The sequence below is a fragment of the Ptiloglossa arizonensis genome, chromosome 6, assembly GCF_051014685.1.
Source record: "Ptiloglossa arizonensis isolate GNS036 chromosome 6, iyPtiAriz1_principal, whole genome shotgun sequence".
Classification (NCBI taxonomy): Eukaryota; Metazoa; Arthropoda; class Insecta; order Hymenoptera; family Colletidae; genus Ptiloglossa; species Ptiloglossa arizonensis.
In genome coordinates, this window is record NC_135053.1 from 1,699,341 (window position 1) to 1,719,088 (window position 19,748).

The 19,748-nt window shown below is 33.8% G+C and overlaps 2 protein-coding genes across 4 annotated transcripts in view; one reads left to right on the forward strand and one right to left on the reverse strand.

Moving 5' to 3' along the window:
• LOC143148010 (uncharacterized) overlaps nucleotides 1-6,494 on the forward strand; it is a 30,094-nt gene extending 23,600 nt beyond the window's left edge. For all 3 annotated transcript variants that reach the window (XM_076313846.1, XM_076313845.1, XM_076313847.1), the window contains 3 exons: nucleotides 1,381-1,674; nucleotides 2,772-2,915; nucleotides 4,315-6,494. In XM_076313846.1, coding sequence (XP_076169961.1) covers nucleotides 1,381-1,674; nucleotides 2,772-2,915; nucleotides 4,315-4,572 — 696 coding nt within the window. In that variant the 3' untranslated portion in view covers nucleotides 4,573-6,494. The remainder of the gene's footprint in view (nucleotides 1-1,380; nucleotides 1,675-2,771; nucleotides 2,916-4,314) is intronic.
• A 510-nt stretch (nucleotides 6,495-7,004) lies between these two features.
• LOC143148637 (solute carrier family 53 member 1) lies at nucleotides 7,005-12,379 on the reverse strand. The gene is made up of 10 exons (XM_076315166.1): nucleotides 12,119-12,379; nucleotides 11,672-11,764; nucleotides 11,334-11,487; nucleotides 10,909-11,153; nucleotides 10,410-10,671; nucleotides 9,951-10,318; nucleotides 9,529-9,871; nucleotides 9,275-9,444; nucleotides 9,069-9,202; nucleotides 7,005-8,979 (listed from the first exon to the last, which is right to left on the reverse strand). The coding sequence occupies exons 2-10, from the start codon at nucleotides 11,738-11,740 to the stop codon at nucleotides 8,718-8,720; spliced, it is 2,007 nt and encodes a 668-aa protein (XP_076171281.1). The 5' UTR covers nucleotides 11,741-11,764; nucleotides 12,119-12,379; the 3' UTR covers nucleotides 7,005-8,717.
• Between the last annotated feature and the right edge of the window lie 7,369 nt (nucleotides 12,380-19,748).

Here is a 19,748-nt window from a genome sequence, read left to right on the forward strand (position 1 = left end):
AATAGCATCCCACGCGTTCTATGCAGTTGGAACAAGTTGCATCTTTAAAACGATTTCAAGAGATAAAATCGAGCTTGTTATTTCGCTTGAAAGCGAAATAGATAGTGATGGTTATCTCGAGTTAATGTTCTAGAAGTCTCTGTACTCTGGCTGTTAGTATCGAAAGGTCGGAAAAGTTCGTTTCTTTTTACAAGTAACAAACGATATTCCATAATTTAAAATAAAGAATTACTCGTGAGTAGAGTAAATAAAAAGGAAGAGCGCAATATAAATCTTGTACAAGCTACATTTTTATTTACTTCGAACGTTTTGACTCGCTTTTGGTTTGTACAAAAATATGACACCCATAAATTGTAAAAATAAGAAACAAAACAGAGCATGACAACGCGAGAAGAATGCATTACAAACATAAGAAAAAAGCAAATTTTTGTCGAAATGTCTAAAAGCAAATAGCTGATTTGTGACCGACAATTGTGTCTTTCTTTTTATTCCATATTTTAACAAGAAAGATTAAAAAAAGGTGAAGGTAACCGGTCACAAAACTTTTTAAATATGCTATTTTTTCTCGTAAAGTAGGACAGTTTCGATGATTCTCTACACGGGGACATTACCAAAGACCTAATTGTACACATCGATGTTCCTCAGAACTATACGTGAAGTATCTGCCGTGAAAAATAGAACAATTTGAAGATCATCGATTTGGCGATCATTCTCACGATGTCTACACAGAAACGTTGCTAAAGACCTAGCTGTCCTCGTCGGTACTCCTCAGAACTATACATCTCACGTATAAAATAGGGCAATCCATAGATCGTCACTGAGACCCAACCGTCCAAGTCTGTATTTCTCAAAACTATACAACCGAGAATTAGATACTAGACGAGAGAAGTTATAATTCAAAATACACTAAGCCAGATCTAACGTCCTCGTTGATACCCCTCAGAACTATACGTCTTCCACGTAAAACGGAACAATTCGAAAATCGTTGATTTGACGATAATTCTCGTGATGTCTACACAGAAACGTTGCTAAAGACCTAGTCGGTATTTCTCAAAACTATACAACCCAGTGTTGCACACTAGACAAGAGAAGTCCTCCCTCGTCGTTCGAAAACACCAACACCCTTCAACTATTTCGAGCAACGTAAGTGTCAGGCCACGTTCCAACTGAACGTCGTACAACCGTAATTGCAACCTACCGATAAAGAAAAAGAAAAGGATAAAACTGAATATAAAATTGTATCCAATCGACATCTTTCCTCGTGGTTTATTTTTTCTGATCGATAGGTGAGATTTGTCGCTTCAGGTTCAGTTAGGACGCTACCCTAGAAGGACGCATATCTTCCGAGATGAAAATTGAAGAAAGAAAACTCTGTTACAGGATGGGAATGGAAACATCGACGAAGTGGAGGGCGATTGGGCGGGTCTCCTAGCGAGTATCGGCCTCCTGGTGACCAGTGTGGCCGAGTTGCTGGTCTCGGGCTACAGCTGTTTGACCTTGACCCCGAAACTCTGCGGATGTCTCAGGACGAACAACGGCGACGAGGTGGGCAGCGACGGTCGATTGAAGACCCGCAACATGGTTCACCAGTGGGTCACGGCTCAGAACCACGTGCCGAAGACACAGCCGATCTACGTGGTGCAACCGATGCTGCCGATGCACCCGATGATCCAGGTGAGGCCAGATTCTCTCCCACGACCCTTCCACGGCTACTTGCTCGACCTCTGGCGATAGAAGGTAGGGATAGGTCAGTGACACGCGGGCTAGAAAGTTCAGACGATTGCCCGACGAGAGAAACTCGTCGCTGCCCCGGGCGATCTCCGTGCCCGTGGTTCGGAGATGCACGAGTCGGGTGCGCGTGTTTCTGTGTCAGGAGGATAAGCATGGTTGCAGCGATGGGACTAACAACGAGATCGCGCGGACCGTTTCGCTCCGATTTCGTCCAAGTTTCGTAGCTTCGCGAAGAATCAAGAAGTGATAGATGGTCGTGTAAGTTCTATCCGTTGATATCGTCGCCCGTCGAGGACGGTCTACGTGGACGTAAAATGACAATGTCGGATGCGTGTCTTGGAGTATACGCATCTATCGTCGACTTTTCCGCGGCTAAACTGTTTCGGGTAGTCGAGATCCGTCATTTCTGCTCGACCAAACAGTTCGGTCGAATCGAACGGTACAATTTCTCTCCGACCGAGCAGTTCATTTATGCATCGATAAAGGGAGAATTGTTATCCAGTGTACGAACAAATTTAACTCGAGGGCTCAAGAAGCGGGAAAGCTGACAATAACTTTTAAAAATTTAACACAAAAGAAGACATCTGTAACTATAATGTATTTAAACGAGTCGAGCACCAGCCACAATTGCTACTCGACTAAAAAGATAACAATACTGGCTGTAGAAATTTGTTCTTCGAAGCTGTTGCAAATTACGAAATCAAAATTATAATTTCTTATGATAATTCTCGATCAAATCGTCGATAACTTTGATACATTTACCCGTATCGATTCGGTACACTCGACGACTATAATTTATCGAAACACTACGCTTCGAACGTCTGCGAAGCTAACAATTTTCAACAGTTTGAAAAATCCTTCGACATAAGTTCAAATATCGCTCGTAATTACAATGCGTCCAAATTCCAGCAAAATATAAATCGTTGTTCCAAAAAGTGTTCGACCGAAAGGAAACAATCGATTATCGAGACTTCGCTCGGCGAAATACGCAAAGGTTTCCAAACGTAAGTACTTTATAGGAAATTTGTAATTTGTTACAGGCACCCTATGGAATGCCCGGAGCTTCTGCAAAATTCCCCGGAGGATTTTTACCCGCTGGACATTTGCCAATGCCTGCTCCAGCTTACGGTGCTGTTCCTATGCTTTCACACATGCCATACGCTGGACGTCCCCCGTCCCAAATGGTAAAGTATTATATCTTCGTCGCGGTGTTTTGCATTCGATTCACGATCGTGGACGAGAAATTATTACCGTGTCAAATACCTGTCGATATTTTTAGCGTCGATTCGGGACCTCCTCGACGAGCCAAGAAATACCGTTTCTCTTCCCATATAATTGTGTAACCGACCAAACAGTTCCTAAAACACTCGAAACCGTTTGAACGTATCACCCGTCGTTCTTTCTTTGAAACGGTTTTTCTTTAGAAAATTTCAATGTTCGTGAAAGCGAAACATAACAGATCGTATCCACCAAGGTTTACTTTCTTGCCCGATGAAACGCGGAAGTTGTACAAGCTTTACTAATTGCAAGAAGTTTCGTACGCGTTGCTTATTTTGTCTAACAAATAAACGACGTATAAAATATCGAACGAGAATAGCATCATTTCGATATTACGAACGTACTATATTAGTGACCATTTCAAAAAATGATACGTGTAAAACTAGATAAAGGGAAAAGGTAGGAAAGGGGGAAAGGTACGAATACGAAAGAACCGAAAAAAATGTCTAATATACTAAATTGATTTGATACGGGAAAACATAAGATACAAAAATATATTTAAAAGATTTTTGAAAATCGACAACCAGTAGAGAAACGATAGTGGTTTCTTCATACTTTGTTGATATATTTCGGATCCGTTTGGTTTTGTTACGTTTCTTTTCTCAGCTCTTCTTGCGCTTTCATATTTTTTATATTTTTCATATTTTCTTACCTTTTTTTATCTGATTTTATTTTTTCAGAAATGTTTACCTGTGTAGTTTATTCATAATACCGAAAAGAAACTCAAACCATAGAATCAAAACGTTCATACCGATAAACACAAGTTAAACTAGATTTGTTTATATATGTATAATTTATTTTTCGAAAATCATTCGTGAGAGTTGAATTTTGTGAAATCCGTTTAGGCAAAATTTAGATTTTGAAACGTGTGTAAAATTAGGAATTGATATGCAGGATGAGTCATTTGATCGTATTAGCCGAATTTATTTGTAAACTATTGTTTGTACATTATAGAAAAATGTTTCAAACGAAAACTGTTTGGTATTCAGAGGAGCGTACAATACGGTGATTAATTGTTTGCTATTTCACTCTTTTATCAATATAAACGTAAACCTCTTGTTTCAAAGAGACAAACATTGCAAGGATTTTTCATACAGAAAAGTTTCATTGTCTTTATTGGAGAATATTTCGATGATTATTCATTTTTTATCCCGTATAGTTTAATAATTTTTTACTCGACATTCGGATCCCTTTCGACTTCCGTATTCAAATATTGCACATTGGAGTTGAAAAACTCAAGACGACCTTCGTATTCGGCATAAATTGTTCAGCAATCACGAAAACGAAGATGGTATTACATTGCAGATTCGGTCGAAGCAAAAACGTCACTCAGCTATGGAACAGGAAGGTACAATGGAGAAGAAGAGACAAATTGAGGGAAAGACAGAGCCCACGAAAAGAATGTCCTCGATAGGAGAAGACCAAGTCGACCTGGCTCAAACGTACACAGGATTGGATAAGAAAATCTCGGAGGAATTCATCTCGATCGCCATGGATCCAGAGAGGAAGTCGAAAGCTTCCAGCAGTCACGGTAGTGAAATCGGCACTTCGAAAACCTGCTGAAAACACGATACAGTAACTCTCTTACAATTAGTATATCTCCAAAGTACATATATCGTGTTACGTTCGCTCCAGAAGAATTCTCGTCCACACATATTTTTAGCATCGATAGGAAGTTGTTCAACCATCGAAGCTTTAAATACCGTTGAACGTATACGTATGTGTGTTTGTTCTTTTCTTTAGAATCATTTGGACAATTTATAAGTATATCGGTACTCGTATTCATTCAAGACTTATTTCTGCAGCGTTTAGAATATTTGTAAAGAGTATTCGCACGTGTGTATTGAGGTTTTTTTACTTAATTAATTGTCACTGAGGAAATTAATCGATTTACGAGACTCCGACAGCCTGGATTATTTAAATATAATTTTTTCTGAACAAAGAACGATACATGCTAGAGTATTTTCGATTGTTAAAGAAAAGCGGCTATGTATAATTTATGTAAAGATAAATTAATATTTTAAAAGATAGTACATTTATTTATTTCTTACGGTATTTTGTACATTATTCATTGAAAAATGGAACAATATGTATCCACAGGAAAAAGATTCAGGCTTTAAAGAGTTAACGCAACGCGTATCTTTGTGTATCTGTTATACGATAATTCCAAAGGAACACCATAGATATATAATACTTCTCTTTATATAATGTACGATAAAATATAAATCAACTCATATAATATAAAACGCATAAAAATCGTGTTAAAAAAAATGAAGAGGAAAGAACCGATGTCCTAATTCATAGTCTAATGGTTTAAAAATTAATTCGTAACTTTCATGTATTATCCTTCTTATCGACGAATATACTGCCAAAGCTGTCTAATTAATTTCTTATTATATATACGAACCTTTCACGTAATAGATTTCTAAGAAAGTTGTCATCTAATGTACTTGCTAGACTTGTAAAATATTACATAGAAAATCAATAATTATACTTTAAATTCAACTCTTTATTTTTCTTCCAAGTTAACAATAACATTATTTGTAAATGGCAACGCATTGCGTGCTTCATGGATTTTATATGTTCTCACAATTTTGTCTAATTATAATATTTTAGTTTCTTACTATCGATTTGAAACAATTTGAACGAATGGAAGAAAACTGCTCAAGTTAAATTCTCTAAACTACTAGTTCGCATAAGATACAAATTATTTTCATAAAATTATATACATACTCGATATAAGAAAACAAAAAGTTACCTCGATATGAAATCATAAAGGGTTAAAACACATTGAATCGTCTAATACACCCTTTGGAAGACAGTTCCACATTGTACAATAAAATAAAATCCTGAGATACCTGATATTACTTGAAATAGATAATTAACATATGTATATGAGCTCCTGAGAGTAGGCACAACGAATGTCAAAAATATTGAAAAATTTAATTATGCCTATTATTTCTATTCTTTATAGTGAATATAATCTAGCTATTCATTTTGCAAAACAATGTAGAATTGTATTAAGATTACCCTTGATTCTCAGGAGCTCTTACTTTATTAATTGCAAATGAACAACGTAATGTAATTTTAAATACGTTAAATATTTCGAGTCGTTTGTAATTATTGCTTTCTTCTATTGTTTGGCCTGTAAAGTGTTACACGTATTGTTGATTTAATATCGCCATTCTATTGTACAGTCGTAACATTATTACTCCATCTTGTAGGAATTTCTTTTCATAATTCAATGCAGACTCTATCGTGTATATGTGTATACATACATACACACGCGCGCGCGCGCGCGCGCATATATGTATGTATGTATGTATGTATGTACGTACGACTTGGACTGTTATGAATAAATAAACTTTTAAAACGAATGCCGTTATAAAGCGTAACAACTATTAATAAATAATAATACACAAAATATAACACGCACATTTCAATACTTAGCATTTTATTAACGAAATATAAGTACTTTATTCGCAATCTATATGTACATATTTAATTCATTGAGAACTACTTATAATTACACGTAATCGCTTGTAACATACACTGCGGAAATCTCAAAAAGATATACAACTCGTATATACTGTATACGAAATATATAAAAATATCTGAAATTTTTTATTAGGAATAACCTTTGTTCACTATTAAAGCCACCATTATTTCTATAACAAAGTATATAAATATACATGTAAAATGATCACAATCATTGGAATTTAACATCTAATACAAAATATACTATCAATGTGAAAATCAGAGTTCTTTGAATTTGAAATTGAACAAATAAAATCAAATAACGACTTTGATTTTTTTCTACAAACTGTAAATATTACTCTGTCAAGTAGTTTTGTTTCTATAGAAAACTTAAGAGTAAGTAAGCTGGATTTATCTGTTTATGTTTTTAGAATCAAGTACAAAATATAAAATTTCATATACTATTATGGATATTGATAATTTACGATGGTATTATTAATACTGTTACCATTATCGGTACTGAAATAAATTTCTTTAATGCGTTACCATATCTTTAAATATTCGGTCTATCGATTTTAATGAAACTATGCTTGTTCACAAAAGTGGAAATATTTTTATAAAAAAAACTATATAAAAAACAACATTAAGTACTTAATCTTATCAGAATTAAGTATGTACGAACTTTTGCATTTCTCGGCGTAGACATTTTAAATTGATTTTGAAAGCAAATTTAGTGACATTTATATCATATTTCACGGTTAAATAATACGGATTTATTGGAATACGAATAAAGAAAAAAACTTATACTAAAAGTAACGATTAAGTAATATTATAAACATCATAATCTAGTAATTTCAAGAGGAAATTAATTCAACTACCCCAAAGTAGGTACATACGCTTAGATCTCAAATGCAATAGCATCTCGATAAAAATTGTGTATGTATTTCTCTACATCAGCTGTTATTTCACTATTCTTCAAAAGTAACGTTTGTAAATACTGTGAGGTAATGAGCAATGCCAGCTTTACTATTGCCAGATACATCCGCAAAGAATATTTCATGCTTTAAAGTAACATTTCTATTTCTACTTATGACTTGCAGATATGTATGACTATACTACAATAGTTTTTGCTTTCAAGAAGTAAAATCGGACCCGCCAATTCACTTGAAAACAAAATTGATAGTGGTTGTTGTTAAGAGCTAATGTCATTAAGAATCGTTTGTGCACAACATAAATATAAACAGTGGTAGAGGATGATTTCGAATCTTGAATCACGTGTTACACTTCGATCTTGAAAGCATGAATTACTATATAATTTTCTGTCATACTTCGTACATTTTTTAGACATCCAACTATGCGTTTATTCTTCAAAATTGAAGAGTATAATTTGACAAATGTATACGTTATTGACACATAACGTATCGCTAGTCGATTAATCTGTTTCTCTCTATCAGTCTGCTCCTTAATTGTATGCTAATTAATTACAAAAATTAAACAAATATTGTAACTGTTCAGAAAAACAACTGCGGTGTGTGTACACATTATTCAAGTACAGTTAAATGTTCATTATCTGTGCTTATCAATAAAATTTCTTCTATTATCCATGCTTTCGTAAAAATAAATAAAAAAAAAGGAATAAAAATAAATTAGTACGATACCAGACCTTAATTAATTAAATGTGTTGCATTTATAAATTAATACTCTATTTTTTATATATTTTCACAATTTATAAATTTCTAATCGTAAATGTCGGAAGAGAGATATCACACATCTTCAGTAATTAAAGAAAAATTAAACAAACAATGAATAAAATTTTTTCTATGGCTAATCGATTAGCCGTGTTATTAAAATCTTCAATTAGCACAGATAATACAGATCCTACTGTACCTATCAAAAGGAAGTATCTATCAAACCAATTGGTTAGCGATAAGTAATGTGTTGAGTGCCTAAATACATTTATGGAAGACTCTATAGCATATATATTATGATACTAAATTATTAAACACACAGTTTAATGAAGAGTTCTTTGAAGAACGATATCGAAGGCACTTGCAACGGTTTCAGCTTTATAATCTTCAATTTTGACAAATAGAAGGACAAGACATTAGTCATTTATAAAGCTTAACTTACACTAGTTGTAATAAAGTGCACAAACTTAGAAAGGATTGCAAAAAATTTGAAGCAAAATATTTCTACAAACTAAAACCTGTAATAAAACTTTTGAACTATTTTCAACTGGCATTAGATATATCTATATCAATTGTTTCTTCCTTGAGCAATGCCCGTTTGTCTTCTTTGGGATTAGCTTGCCGTTTACCTCCTATTTTACGTTTACCTCTATTAAGTACACCGTTTTCATCATCCATCATCCGCAATATTTGCGTCTGATCGGAACTTTCTATTGGTGCTATTGATATATCGCGAACCGCACGAAATTTACCACAATTGTTTAAATGTTCGTTTTCTAACCGGAAAAAATTCCAAACAAATCTCCTGAAAACGAATATTCATGTATTTACATGTTTACATTGATCATTTAAATAATGAAATTAAATTAAAAATTACAATATTTGAAATCTTACCTGAAAACTTCAAGAGGTGCTACTATGGATGTCATTAAGTCACTAGATACGTATCCGAATTCAACAAGTACAAAATTAGCAATCCACGCAAATCTTAGAAGGAAGTCCTCAATTATTGCAAAATAATAAAATCCCTGAAAAAGGAGTCAAGCTTAATAAATGTTTGAAGAAAAAGAAGTATTTAAAATATTAAATTATTTACGTACCGCTGCTGAATATACAACTTCTTCGCGCAAAAATTTGTTCTCCCCAGCATTGCTGTCTAAGAGACCCCAATCCATTTTCAAATCCCAAGTCAGGGAATATATGGAATTGACACAACAACTGATTACCCAAAACCATAACCAAGGATTCTCCCATCGAGTTGAATATTCCGCTAAAAGAAATATATATTTTACACTACTGTTCTATTGTAATTGAAAACAATCACAATCATACTCAAGAATGTTAGATAACTTACCAGCATGATAGGCGCACATGGTATTAGATATAACAACAAGGAACGTTGTCGAATATTTTCCAGCATTAGCCAAATGCGGGAACGCTTCTTTAGAATCGCGGTATCGTCGAATGCATTGTGCAAAACGAAACCATGCAGGTAAACAATTGACGATAGGTCTAACAATTAGGGAACCAGACATACATTGTGTGGTATCGCCTGCTTCTAACCAATTTCCGTTAGTGATATAAAAGCATGTCAAGAAATGAAAATCTAACAAAGCTGTGGCCATGCTGTTCAACTGATCTGCCAACCAGAAATCAGCGAAATTGACATACGCAAATGGTGATATTAAAACTCGCCCCTAAGAAACAGGTCAATAAGAATAATTTTTCATTTGCTAATTGAGTTTTTCTTTCAGATATCATGCTGGAAATACTTACAGTAATTTTCAATAACCAAAATCGAGCCTCATGGCGGAACATTTTTAATGGATTCAGAAGAAATGCCAGCATAATACAAACTAAGGCTAATGGATTTACGTATGGTGGAATGCTCAAGCTAGCACTGTATAAAAAACTTAATAAACTAAGGGTCCATATGACTCCAAGAACAGCAGCTAGTTCCATGAGATGTTGTTCAGAAAGATGATTTCGTGGATCCAATTCAAATATCAATACATGATTCACACCTGATGATCGCCATCCATAAACATTCACGCCAATGAGAAATAAGAATTCTATAATAAGTAAAGGTCCACGGTATAGTCTAAATGCAATTTTTAAGTTTTCTCCACCATCGTGGAATATTGCTGAAAATGAAACAAAAAGAGTGAGAACACTTTTAATACATAATGATAAATTATATTAATTCTATTGCACAATATGGTTTTTTATTATTACCTGAAAGTACAACTGCTACAAATAGGATAATGAAACTGCCAGAGAATAACCCGACCTTAAAGGTTGTCCATGGACTTTGATGTTCACCTAAAGGTGGAACACGTAGTCGTTTCATAGCTCGCTGTCTGTCTCCACCTTCTAAATCGTTTGTTACAGTAGTTTCTGTATCTTGTATAAGCTTGTCTATATCTTTTGATGTGTAAAAGTGTGCTGTTTCGACACATTCTACCCTCCATTTTGAACCACTATCTACCGACAATAACTGAAAATAAGAATAAAATTAAAATTCTAATTTATACAATAATAAATACAAGTTACTACAACATAAAAGGAGTGTTAGGTTTTTACTTGTGCATAATAGGATAAGGGACTTTAAAAGATAAGTGCTAGTTCTTTCCTTAATTTTTCATTAAACGAATCTGCAAACCTAAAGAAATATGAAAAAATAATGTATAAATTTTTACAGTGATTAACAAACAGAATTTCGTTTTTTATATACCTTGTCGTGTTTCTTAAGAATCTTCCGAAAACCAGTGTAATTAAGATTTTGGTAATTTTGGAGAAGTATGAGAGATAAATAAAATTCCGAGAATGCAAGTTTCAGTTCTCTCAACTTCCTTGTTGGTAAAAGCGGTCTGATATTTGTTTTTCCTTTATTTTTACCTCCACCGTGCTGTAGTTCTAATGCAATTTTCAATTCACTTTGAAGAGCTGCATATTTACGTGTTGCTTCTGCCAACTTTTCTATACAAAACATATATTTATTAATAATCACATTTTCATTAATCATACTTTTAAAATTTGTAGTTAACACAATTTTGAGTACTACATAATATTTTGTTAAAATTACATTTAAATATTACTGTAACATTAGTACATCGTATAAATATTGAAATACCAATTTGTTAAAGAAAACTTTCTCACCAGAATAAAAGGTATTAATTTTTTTTAATTCACGATCACAAAATGTAAAAAACACCTCATCAAAGGAAGCAAAGTGTCGAGATATTACTTCTGGTTCAACACTTTCAGCTGAAGGTGCTTCTTCTACAGCAGTATAAAGCATTGCCTTCATTTCCTATTAACCCAAAGAGGTCGTGTTAATTATTAGACTATTGATGCTATATAAAATACATTTCTATTACTACGAAAAGGTTCGTCAAAAAATTCAAATTTAAAATAGCTCTGTAACCTTATCATTGCATCGTGTTTCCATATTCTAATTTTTTATTTCTAGCTATAGTAGTGTTATTTCTAATTACCTCATAACTAATGTATTGTTTACGCCACTCAGGCGTAATATGAGCAGACAAATGTTCCGCAAACTTCATTTTGTTTTAAGTAATTATCACAATCTGCAATAAACATTAATTATATTCAATCTACTTTGAGACTAATAAAATCATTTCGAAATCCTAAAATACATTTCTAGTATAAAATATAATACATAAACAAATTACCAGAAAAATAAAGATTTGTCTATTAATTAAAGATATCTATTTTTATAATTACTTTAAGCAACATTTATTCGCGTATCAAATATGATGTATTAATTCATTATTGCGGATATTGCGTGTCACAAAAGTATAAAATAATATTGCGTAAAAATCTAAATATAATATAAATATAAGAATCAACAGAAGGAAAAATAATAAAAATGTATAACCAACAGACATGAAACAAATATTCGGTTTCGTCTTGTTGCTCACCTTTAATAAATTGAACCATAAAAGAGGTTACACACGATGTATATAAAGCTCTTAGAATCTTTGTCGGCAATACTAATTCAATATTTTCTTCATTCCTTTACAGCACCTTAAATATGCACAACTTCACAGATAAACATCTTCATTCCCATTATCTATATATATTGCATTGTCAAATTTTATAGTAATTACGGTAATACTACATTTTTTGTATACACGCACTACAGACGTCAAACAAGTGACAAATAATTTTTTCCATTCGCTAGCTACGCTTTTACTGAGGATAGGCATGTCGCGTCTCTTACTATATACGAGCAGAGAGGAATATAAACGATTAAATTGCTTTAATACACACATCGCCCGAGAATCTGTTTGAGTTAGATAAAATACTTATACGTGTTACACTGGATTTGCTTGCCTATTTACTGTTCTCCTTAATCTGTCCTTAGCTGAAGAAGAATTTTGTTCATTAGTTTATAGAAAAAGAAACAAGTTATCGTTATTACTTTTATTATTGCTATTATTAATATTATAATTATTGTAATAGTTATATTTATTACTGGATAAATTGTTTGGTTTGTATGTACAAAAATGAAATAGGAATAAATTGTAGTAGAAGACAAACTCAAATTATAAAATAAACTATAAAAAATTGGAAACATGAGTCATAATAAAGATATGGTACATGAGGAAGAAAATACAACACATGATAGTTCATTGCCATATAGGAAAAAGTTTCTAAGAAGAAATATGCTAACAAAAAAGTCAATAGTATTACAACATGTATTGCAAACAAATATGTATAGAGAACTAATACAGTTAATTTCGTCATATGATGTAAAGTGTCGATTTATGTAGGAAAGAGTAGATTGTTTTAATATTTATGCTCAAAGTATTTCCAATGAATAAATGAAATGTAAGTTGTTTAAAAACATTTAAACAAAAGTTAGGCAACTTATACTAGGATTACAATTATGACATAACAATGACTTGATACTTTCCAAGAATGCAATCAAGTGAAGAAACCTGTACTTCTTTTCTCCAAATATATTAAAATAATAATTAAACAAGGAAATAATAATACGATAATGGTTGATAGAAATATATACACAAAAAATATATACACAATACACTTGTTGCCTGATTTAGCTTACCATATATAAAAATTATACGATAAGATAAATTAAAATTAAATTCATTAATAATACATCAGTTCTATATACAAGAGAATGTTTTCCATCATCTATTAAGTTAAAAATAAAACTTTTATAAAATATTGTAAACATTCTGTTTCTCAAAATTGACATTTCGTGGTAGCTTCTTGGTCGGTAAGGTTGGCCAGCATACTTTGAAGCGACCTCTTTAATCGAGTTTACTTAGAGGAAACGGAACCGATCTAGTAAAATCAACTCCATAGTTCCCGTCGCGTCTCTCTCAATTTTGCTTTATTTTGTTCGATAATGTAGTCGTTTGACAGAATTAAACGAAGAGATCGAAGGAACTTTAACTCCACCTACGTATCTCCTTGGAGCACGGATGGAACATTGATTGATTCCATTAATCTTCTTTCGGGTCTCTGTTCGCAACAATCTTCTCACGATGAGCTGATAATCGGTATTAATTACAACAAAGGATTATTGCTCGTCGCAGGTAATACCGAGCTAATCGGATACGATTTTAGGATAGTTTCTTAAGGTACACGAATGAATAGAATATTATAACACGGACAATTTTTGTAACGCATATAAAAGTCTGAATATTTTAATGAAACGTAAGAATGGAAATGTAACTTTGATGTATTTCAATAATCATCGAACTACTTACGAATTCATTTGGAGTAAAACAAGTAGTCTTCTTGTTTCGAGAGTTCGAAATGATCTGAGAATTAATGAAACTTGGAAAATTGTAATAAGTTGTTAAAGTAACTGTGGCTGTGAAAATATTTTTAGTTTTATTTGGATAAAATATTCCAAGCTTCATCTGTCGTCAAATCAAGTTGCAGGAATAAATGGGATTTATTATTAATTTGACGATGTTCAGAGTCGTGTTTTTTTTTACGTTTACCAACAGTGATAGTTCAGTAGAACGTAATTCCCAGAATCACCGTTCATAAACAAGGAGGTCGTTTCAAAGCTACTGATATTTTACGAAGTCGGTATTTCAGATCGTGTGGTAACAGTTACTAGACGATAAAATCTGTTTTGTATCTCGTGTATGCTCGAGACACTCTCAAATGGTACAAAGATACCTTTATAGATACTGGCAATCAAAAATGTTTGTTACCGTGTATCAAACACAGTTTTAGTATGTCTATTTCGCTCGATGCACATAAACCAATAATATTCTCTTGTACAAAAATGAAATCCGAATGACATCATTTTCCTACCGCAAAAGTATTCGTACATTATCCAAATACGACTTTCGTTTTACATTTTACACTTACATTCACAACTGTTACATTTACATTTATCGATACGTTCTAAAACAGCTTCTTTGCTTAAACTTTCAATCCGTGTAATTCTGTAATGCGAACGTTAAGTCTCATTTTAAACGAAGAGGTTTTTATCTAAATTAATTTCAATTAAAATATAATTGCCTACTGTAACTCTCACTCTAGATACACTGTTCCTTCAGATCCTCAAAATGAAAATACAAAAGTTCGTAAATTATAAACTTCTTCGGAAGGTAAACTAAAATGAAGATCTTTTTTTATTTAAAAAAAATTAATTCATTTATTTCTTGTCTTCGTTTATTTAACGCAGAATATGTGTTCCTGAAAAATATGTTTTTGTGAATAGTACTCTGTAAACTGTACAATCTGGTATATGTCCAATGGTATGTTAAATTGAGAAAAATTGAACATATGGGGATTACAGGAGATCGGGGACAACATTAGAACTTTATAGAAAAGTTGAAGTTCGAAACTTGGAACCTTTAGCGCGAAGAATGCTGACACATTATCACGTTCAACATAATTTTATTGTGTTCCAACTTGTCGTCTTTATCTGCAAATTTTTCCATTCATTGTAATTTAACGTAGAAACACATGTTTCACATATATATATATATATATATATATGTATCTCTTATGCACATCTCTGATGCAACTTAATGTTTATACTACTTTATTATATCTTCCCCCTTGTTGTTGACCACATTTTCCCATCAGTCCGAGAATTTGTCAATTCTTCGTGCGCAAAAATTCGTGAATTTTGAGGTAAAACAGTTCTCAACGAATTGCTGCAGTTGTTCGTCGTTTGCAAATTATTTTCCATTTAACACGTTGACTTCTCGACATTCGTTCAAATCGTAACGTAAAAAGTAGAAAGATTTGATACACATATTGTTTCATAATATCGCTAACGTAACGTTATTTATAAGTTTATAAGTATCAGGGTTCGTTCTTTGTTAATCCTTTAAAGAAACGTTGTAAGTTTAGAGTATCGGTCACCAGTGACCACCATGACGTTCAACGTGTTAATGCATTTTGTAGCGCTGAAAACAAATGATATTTGCTAGATACGATGCCAAATAAATATGGCGGGCGTGGTGAAACCGATAACAGTTACAAGTTTCGATATTTTTCGTTTACACGAGTTTGGCTACGTGCGATCGTGCATTATTGTACGATCGGACATCGTTCTTGCGATTGAAAAGCACTGGACGTTTCTCCACAGGTTCTTCTTGTACTCGTTGCAATTGTCGAATGCACGTGTCTATGGAAAGTGTTTCGTTGGAATTTAAAAATTCCGAATCTGTGATTACTCAGCGGTAACACCGTACACGTGTAAGGGAGGTTTTGGAGCTGACCGAGACCGCTGATCTCTATCAACTCGTTGTCTTTCAAGAAAGTTGAAGACTGTTCGTGTATCATCCATTTTTCATCTTCACGGATAATTCTCTCCAAGAATGGTTCGTTTCTTTACGGTAACAGCAGAAAACTTACGACAGTTATCATACGGTCTGCTTCGTTTCTATCGTCGAGTTCACGAGGAACCCACACTCTCAGCTTAACGACTTTCCCGAGTGTTTCCAAACGACGACAAACAGTAGATTGTACATACCCAGTTTATTTGTTAATTACCCCGTTGTTTGCCGTGGATTTCGTTCTACGAGTATCTTCGAAGCGTTGAAAGCCCAAAGATCGTGTCTTGGTTCATTTTTGAACTTCGTATCTGTCAAACAAAGCTTTACACATCGCATATTTTTTAGCCATCGCAATCGTATTGTTCTCTTACTTGAAGTTTCAAAGCACAAGTTTTAATTGAAAAAGAGATAATCTGCTATAATCGTGTCCAGATTGGATGAAATTTGATATCTTATTTTATCTCTATTCCTTTATCTTAGTCGGTTCGATTAACGAACGATTTTATCGTTACACGATAGTATAATATAATATTCGGGACTCAGCGAACGTACACTTTCGAGTTTATACAAAACGACCCTTTGTACACGATGTTCAACTTCTAGCTACTGACCAGAAAATGAGAGATACTTACTCTTTACGGAACAACGAAAAAAAATTACTCGACGAAAATAAGCCACATGGTTTTTTTTTTCCAAGAGCGTGTTACCTCTACTTACGGCGGAAGTTATTTGTCACTCGACCCAGTATTTATGAAACAAAGCGTTGAGTATTAAAAACAGATTCGTACGAAGATTGAAACTCCATTAATTCACGCAGAAGCATAACAAATAGAGATATACATTTATTTACAGACCAACGTAGAATATCCTGTGTATTCGTGTACTGTGTAATGTATATTTCAATTTCCTGACGGTTGTAAAGCCACCTCGTAAAGGAATTAAAATTCTATTGTTTCACATTACTGTAAACGAGTATAATATCGGGCATTGTCGGTCGGTATCGTTTTTCTTCTTGTTAAAATAAACTATGATCGTTAATACGGGTCGACCGTATTCACTTTTAGAAAATAAGATTTCGATCGTTTTCTCATTTTCCTTATAATATACTAGGCTGTTCGATAAGTTTTGTCGTTTCTTCCATTGTAAGAAAACACTACGACACTTCAACGTTTGAACAACTGCAAATATACGAACAAGTCGATCTACACGAAACTTTACACGTGTTCATCAAACGGTAGTACCATCTTTAGAAATATAAAACGACGAAGCTAGTAACTCCGTTTCTCATCGAACGACAAAACTTATCGAGCAACCTGTTAAAGTCGTTTTTGGATAGATCGATTACTGGAGATGAAAAATGGCGATTGTGGTAACTATCGTGACGAAACAACGTATCGGGAGAAAGAGTGTGTCGTAAACCATCGACAGTGGCAAAGACTGGGTCAAAAGAATGTTTTAACGTAGAACACTTTATGCGCGACAAGATACAATGGAAAAAGTTCAGTTTATCGCGAACCTTTAAAAGTATACGAAACCGTTAATTCTGAACAGTTATGCAAACAATCGTTTCAGTCGAGTAGATACGAAGCATCGGAATGAAAAATCCGAAGAAAGAAAAAACAGAAAAGGAATTCGACTACGCGTAGAAAAGAGAAAAGAAAACTCGATTATTTGAATCGTCGTCGTCGTTATATTTATAACGTCGTCGAATTACGCTTCGTTTCGGTCGTTTAACAGTTTTTTAAATCAGAAACAATTCAATGGTTACGAGGAAATGACGGAAACACGGTCTTTGAATATTTTCAGCACAGAATACACGAACAAGGTAGTCGAACAACTTGCAAAATGGCAAACAGTCCTAGATAACGATGTACATTACCATCGTAAATTGATCCTATTGTACGTTCATGATGCAACACTGTAACGTGTGAATGAGAATAGCGACCAAACTTTCGCACAGGCCTACCAGATTGAAACAGTATACCCTATATATTTACGAGATTATAATGAGAACTCCATAGTTGCGAGAAAATGAAATTTTTAATTTCTGCAAGGTGCACGTTGGTGAATTTAAAACTGATTAAAAGTAATTCGAATAACGTCTTCGTTGCCGATTCATCGGTGGTACATAAGTCATAAAGATGCCCCGAAGAATATGACAATTTTTATTTCGCATCAGTGTTAACACGTCGATACGCCCGTGGCGTCGCTTTAAAGTTTTGGCCATTGAGCGCACGTAATGCGGGACTCGCTCAATATTACCATCTTGGATTTATGGAGATTCATAGCGACGTAGTAAAATTCTATAGAATTTCGTAGATCGCTCTTGAAAAATCCCTAAATCTACAATGGCCTGTTTTAGGATTTTAGAATTAAATTATTAATAATTTCGATAATTTCATGTGTACGACAACTGTGAATCGTAACTTTTAACCTTGTAATTTACACAATCGTATCTTTACGTAGATTTATGTAAATTTATGAATATTTTGTTCCAAGTATAAATTATAAGGCATACGTATGAAATTGTATCTATAAAATTATTATTAATTTCATTTTGGCATTCTATAATGGAGCATTGTAATCGTCGATTCATTCGACCTGAACTAAGACCGAAAATTCATAGTTTTCGACTCGTGGATTATGCAAATTCGTAAGCGAGATAAAAAATCCGTAGATATACGGAAAAATCGGTAAAGGTGGCATCCCTGGATTCTCTCACTGTCGCTTTATCTCGTTCACTCGCTACCATTCTTCTCGTCGGACGCCACCTACCCCGCTTTCGAGCGAATTTGAAATCTAAATTTTGTCACTTTAAAGCGAAAATCATTGTATCATCGTCGCATTAATCTTCAAGTGGGCTATATATAATACTTAAAGTCTTTGGGTAAGATACATCTCGAATATATGGTACTCGTACAGTTTCGACTTCATCGTACAACGAAAAAATGGGGAAATACAAAAGTATCCAGTCGCATAGTAATGTCGTATAATACTTTTTAATTGTAGAAAAACGATATAATACGAAGGCTCGAGGGATTGAAAGAGATCCAAGGAACGCATTAGGGTTAACTGCGTCTACTATGAGGTTTATGGACGATTCGAATAAATCTTCGCGTAGTCGATCGTTTGAATATTTAAAAATACTTTTCACTCGATACGTTCGCATAATTTCCCATATTCGAAAACAGATCTCATAATTTCGAACGAATAATTCGTCTGGATAATCGATCTGCAAAAACAATGGGGAAAAATGATTTTTCTCAACAACGACTGTAAAACCGAACACGAAATGCGATGCACGTAAAATCATTTTGTTCGTTTCCAATGGTCTCGCCGTTGCAATTCTTATCGTCGTCGTTGCGTTTCTAATATTCGTTTCTGTATCTTGAGTATGAATTATTCAATAAAATCGACTATGAAAAATTCATCACCGGAGCTGAGCTTGAAACGTTACTTAGTACGATACACGGTCGCATTGTTTTTGCTCGACTTCTTATTAAATTTAAAAAGAAATTAATACAGATGGACTTCTTTCTCGTTCTCGGTACAGGTATCGATGGTTACGCGTTTCGAGGAGCGTCGAATCGTTCCGTATTTCGGAACGCTCAATTTCGAAGTAAAATAATGTACTCGAAGAAACGCGTAAAGTGCAACGAGAGAATCGAAACACCGTGGTCGATGCGAAGCAACGAACGAGGTTCTTCCGTGCAAGTATCGAGGTTTCATTTCGCAGGAGTGTAAGCGCGCTCGAGGGCGAAAAAGA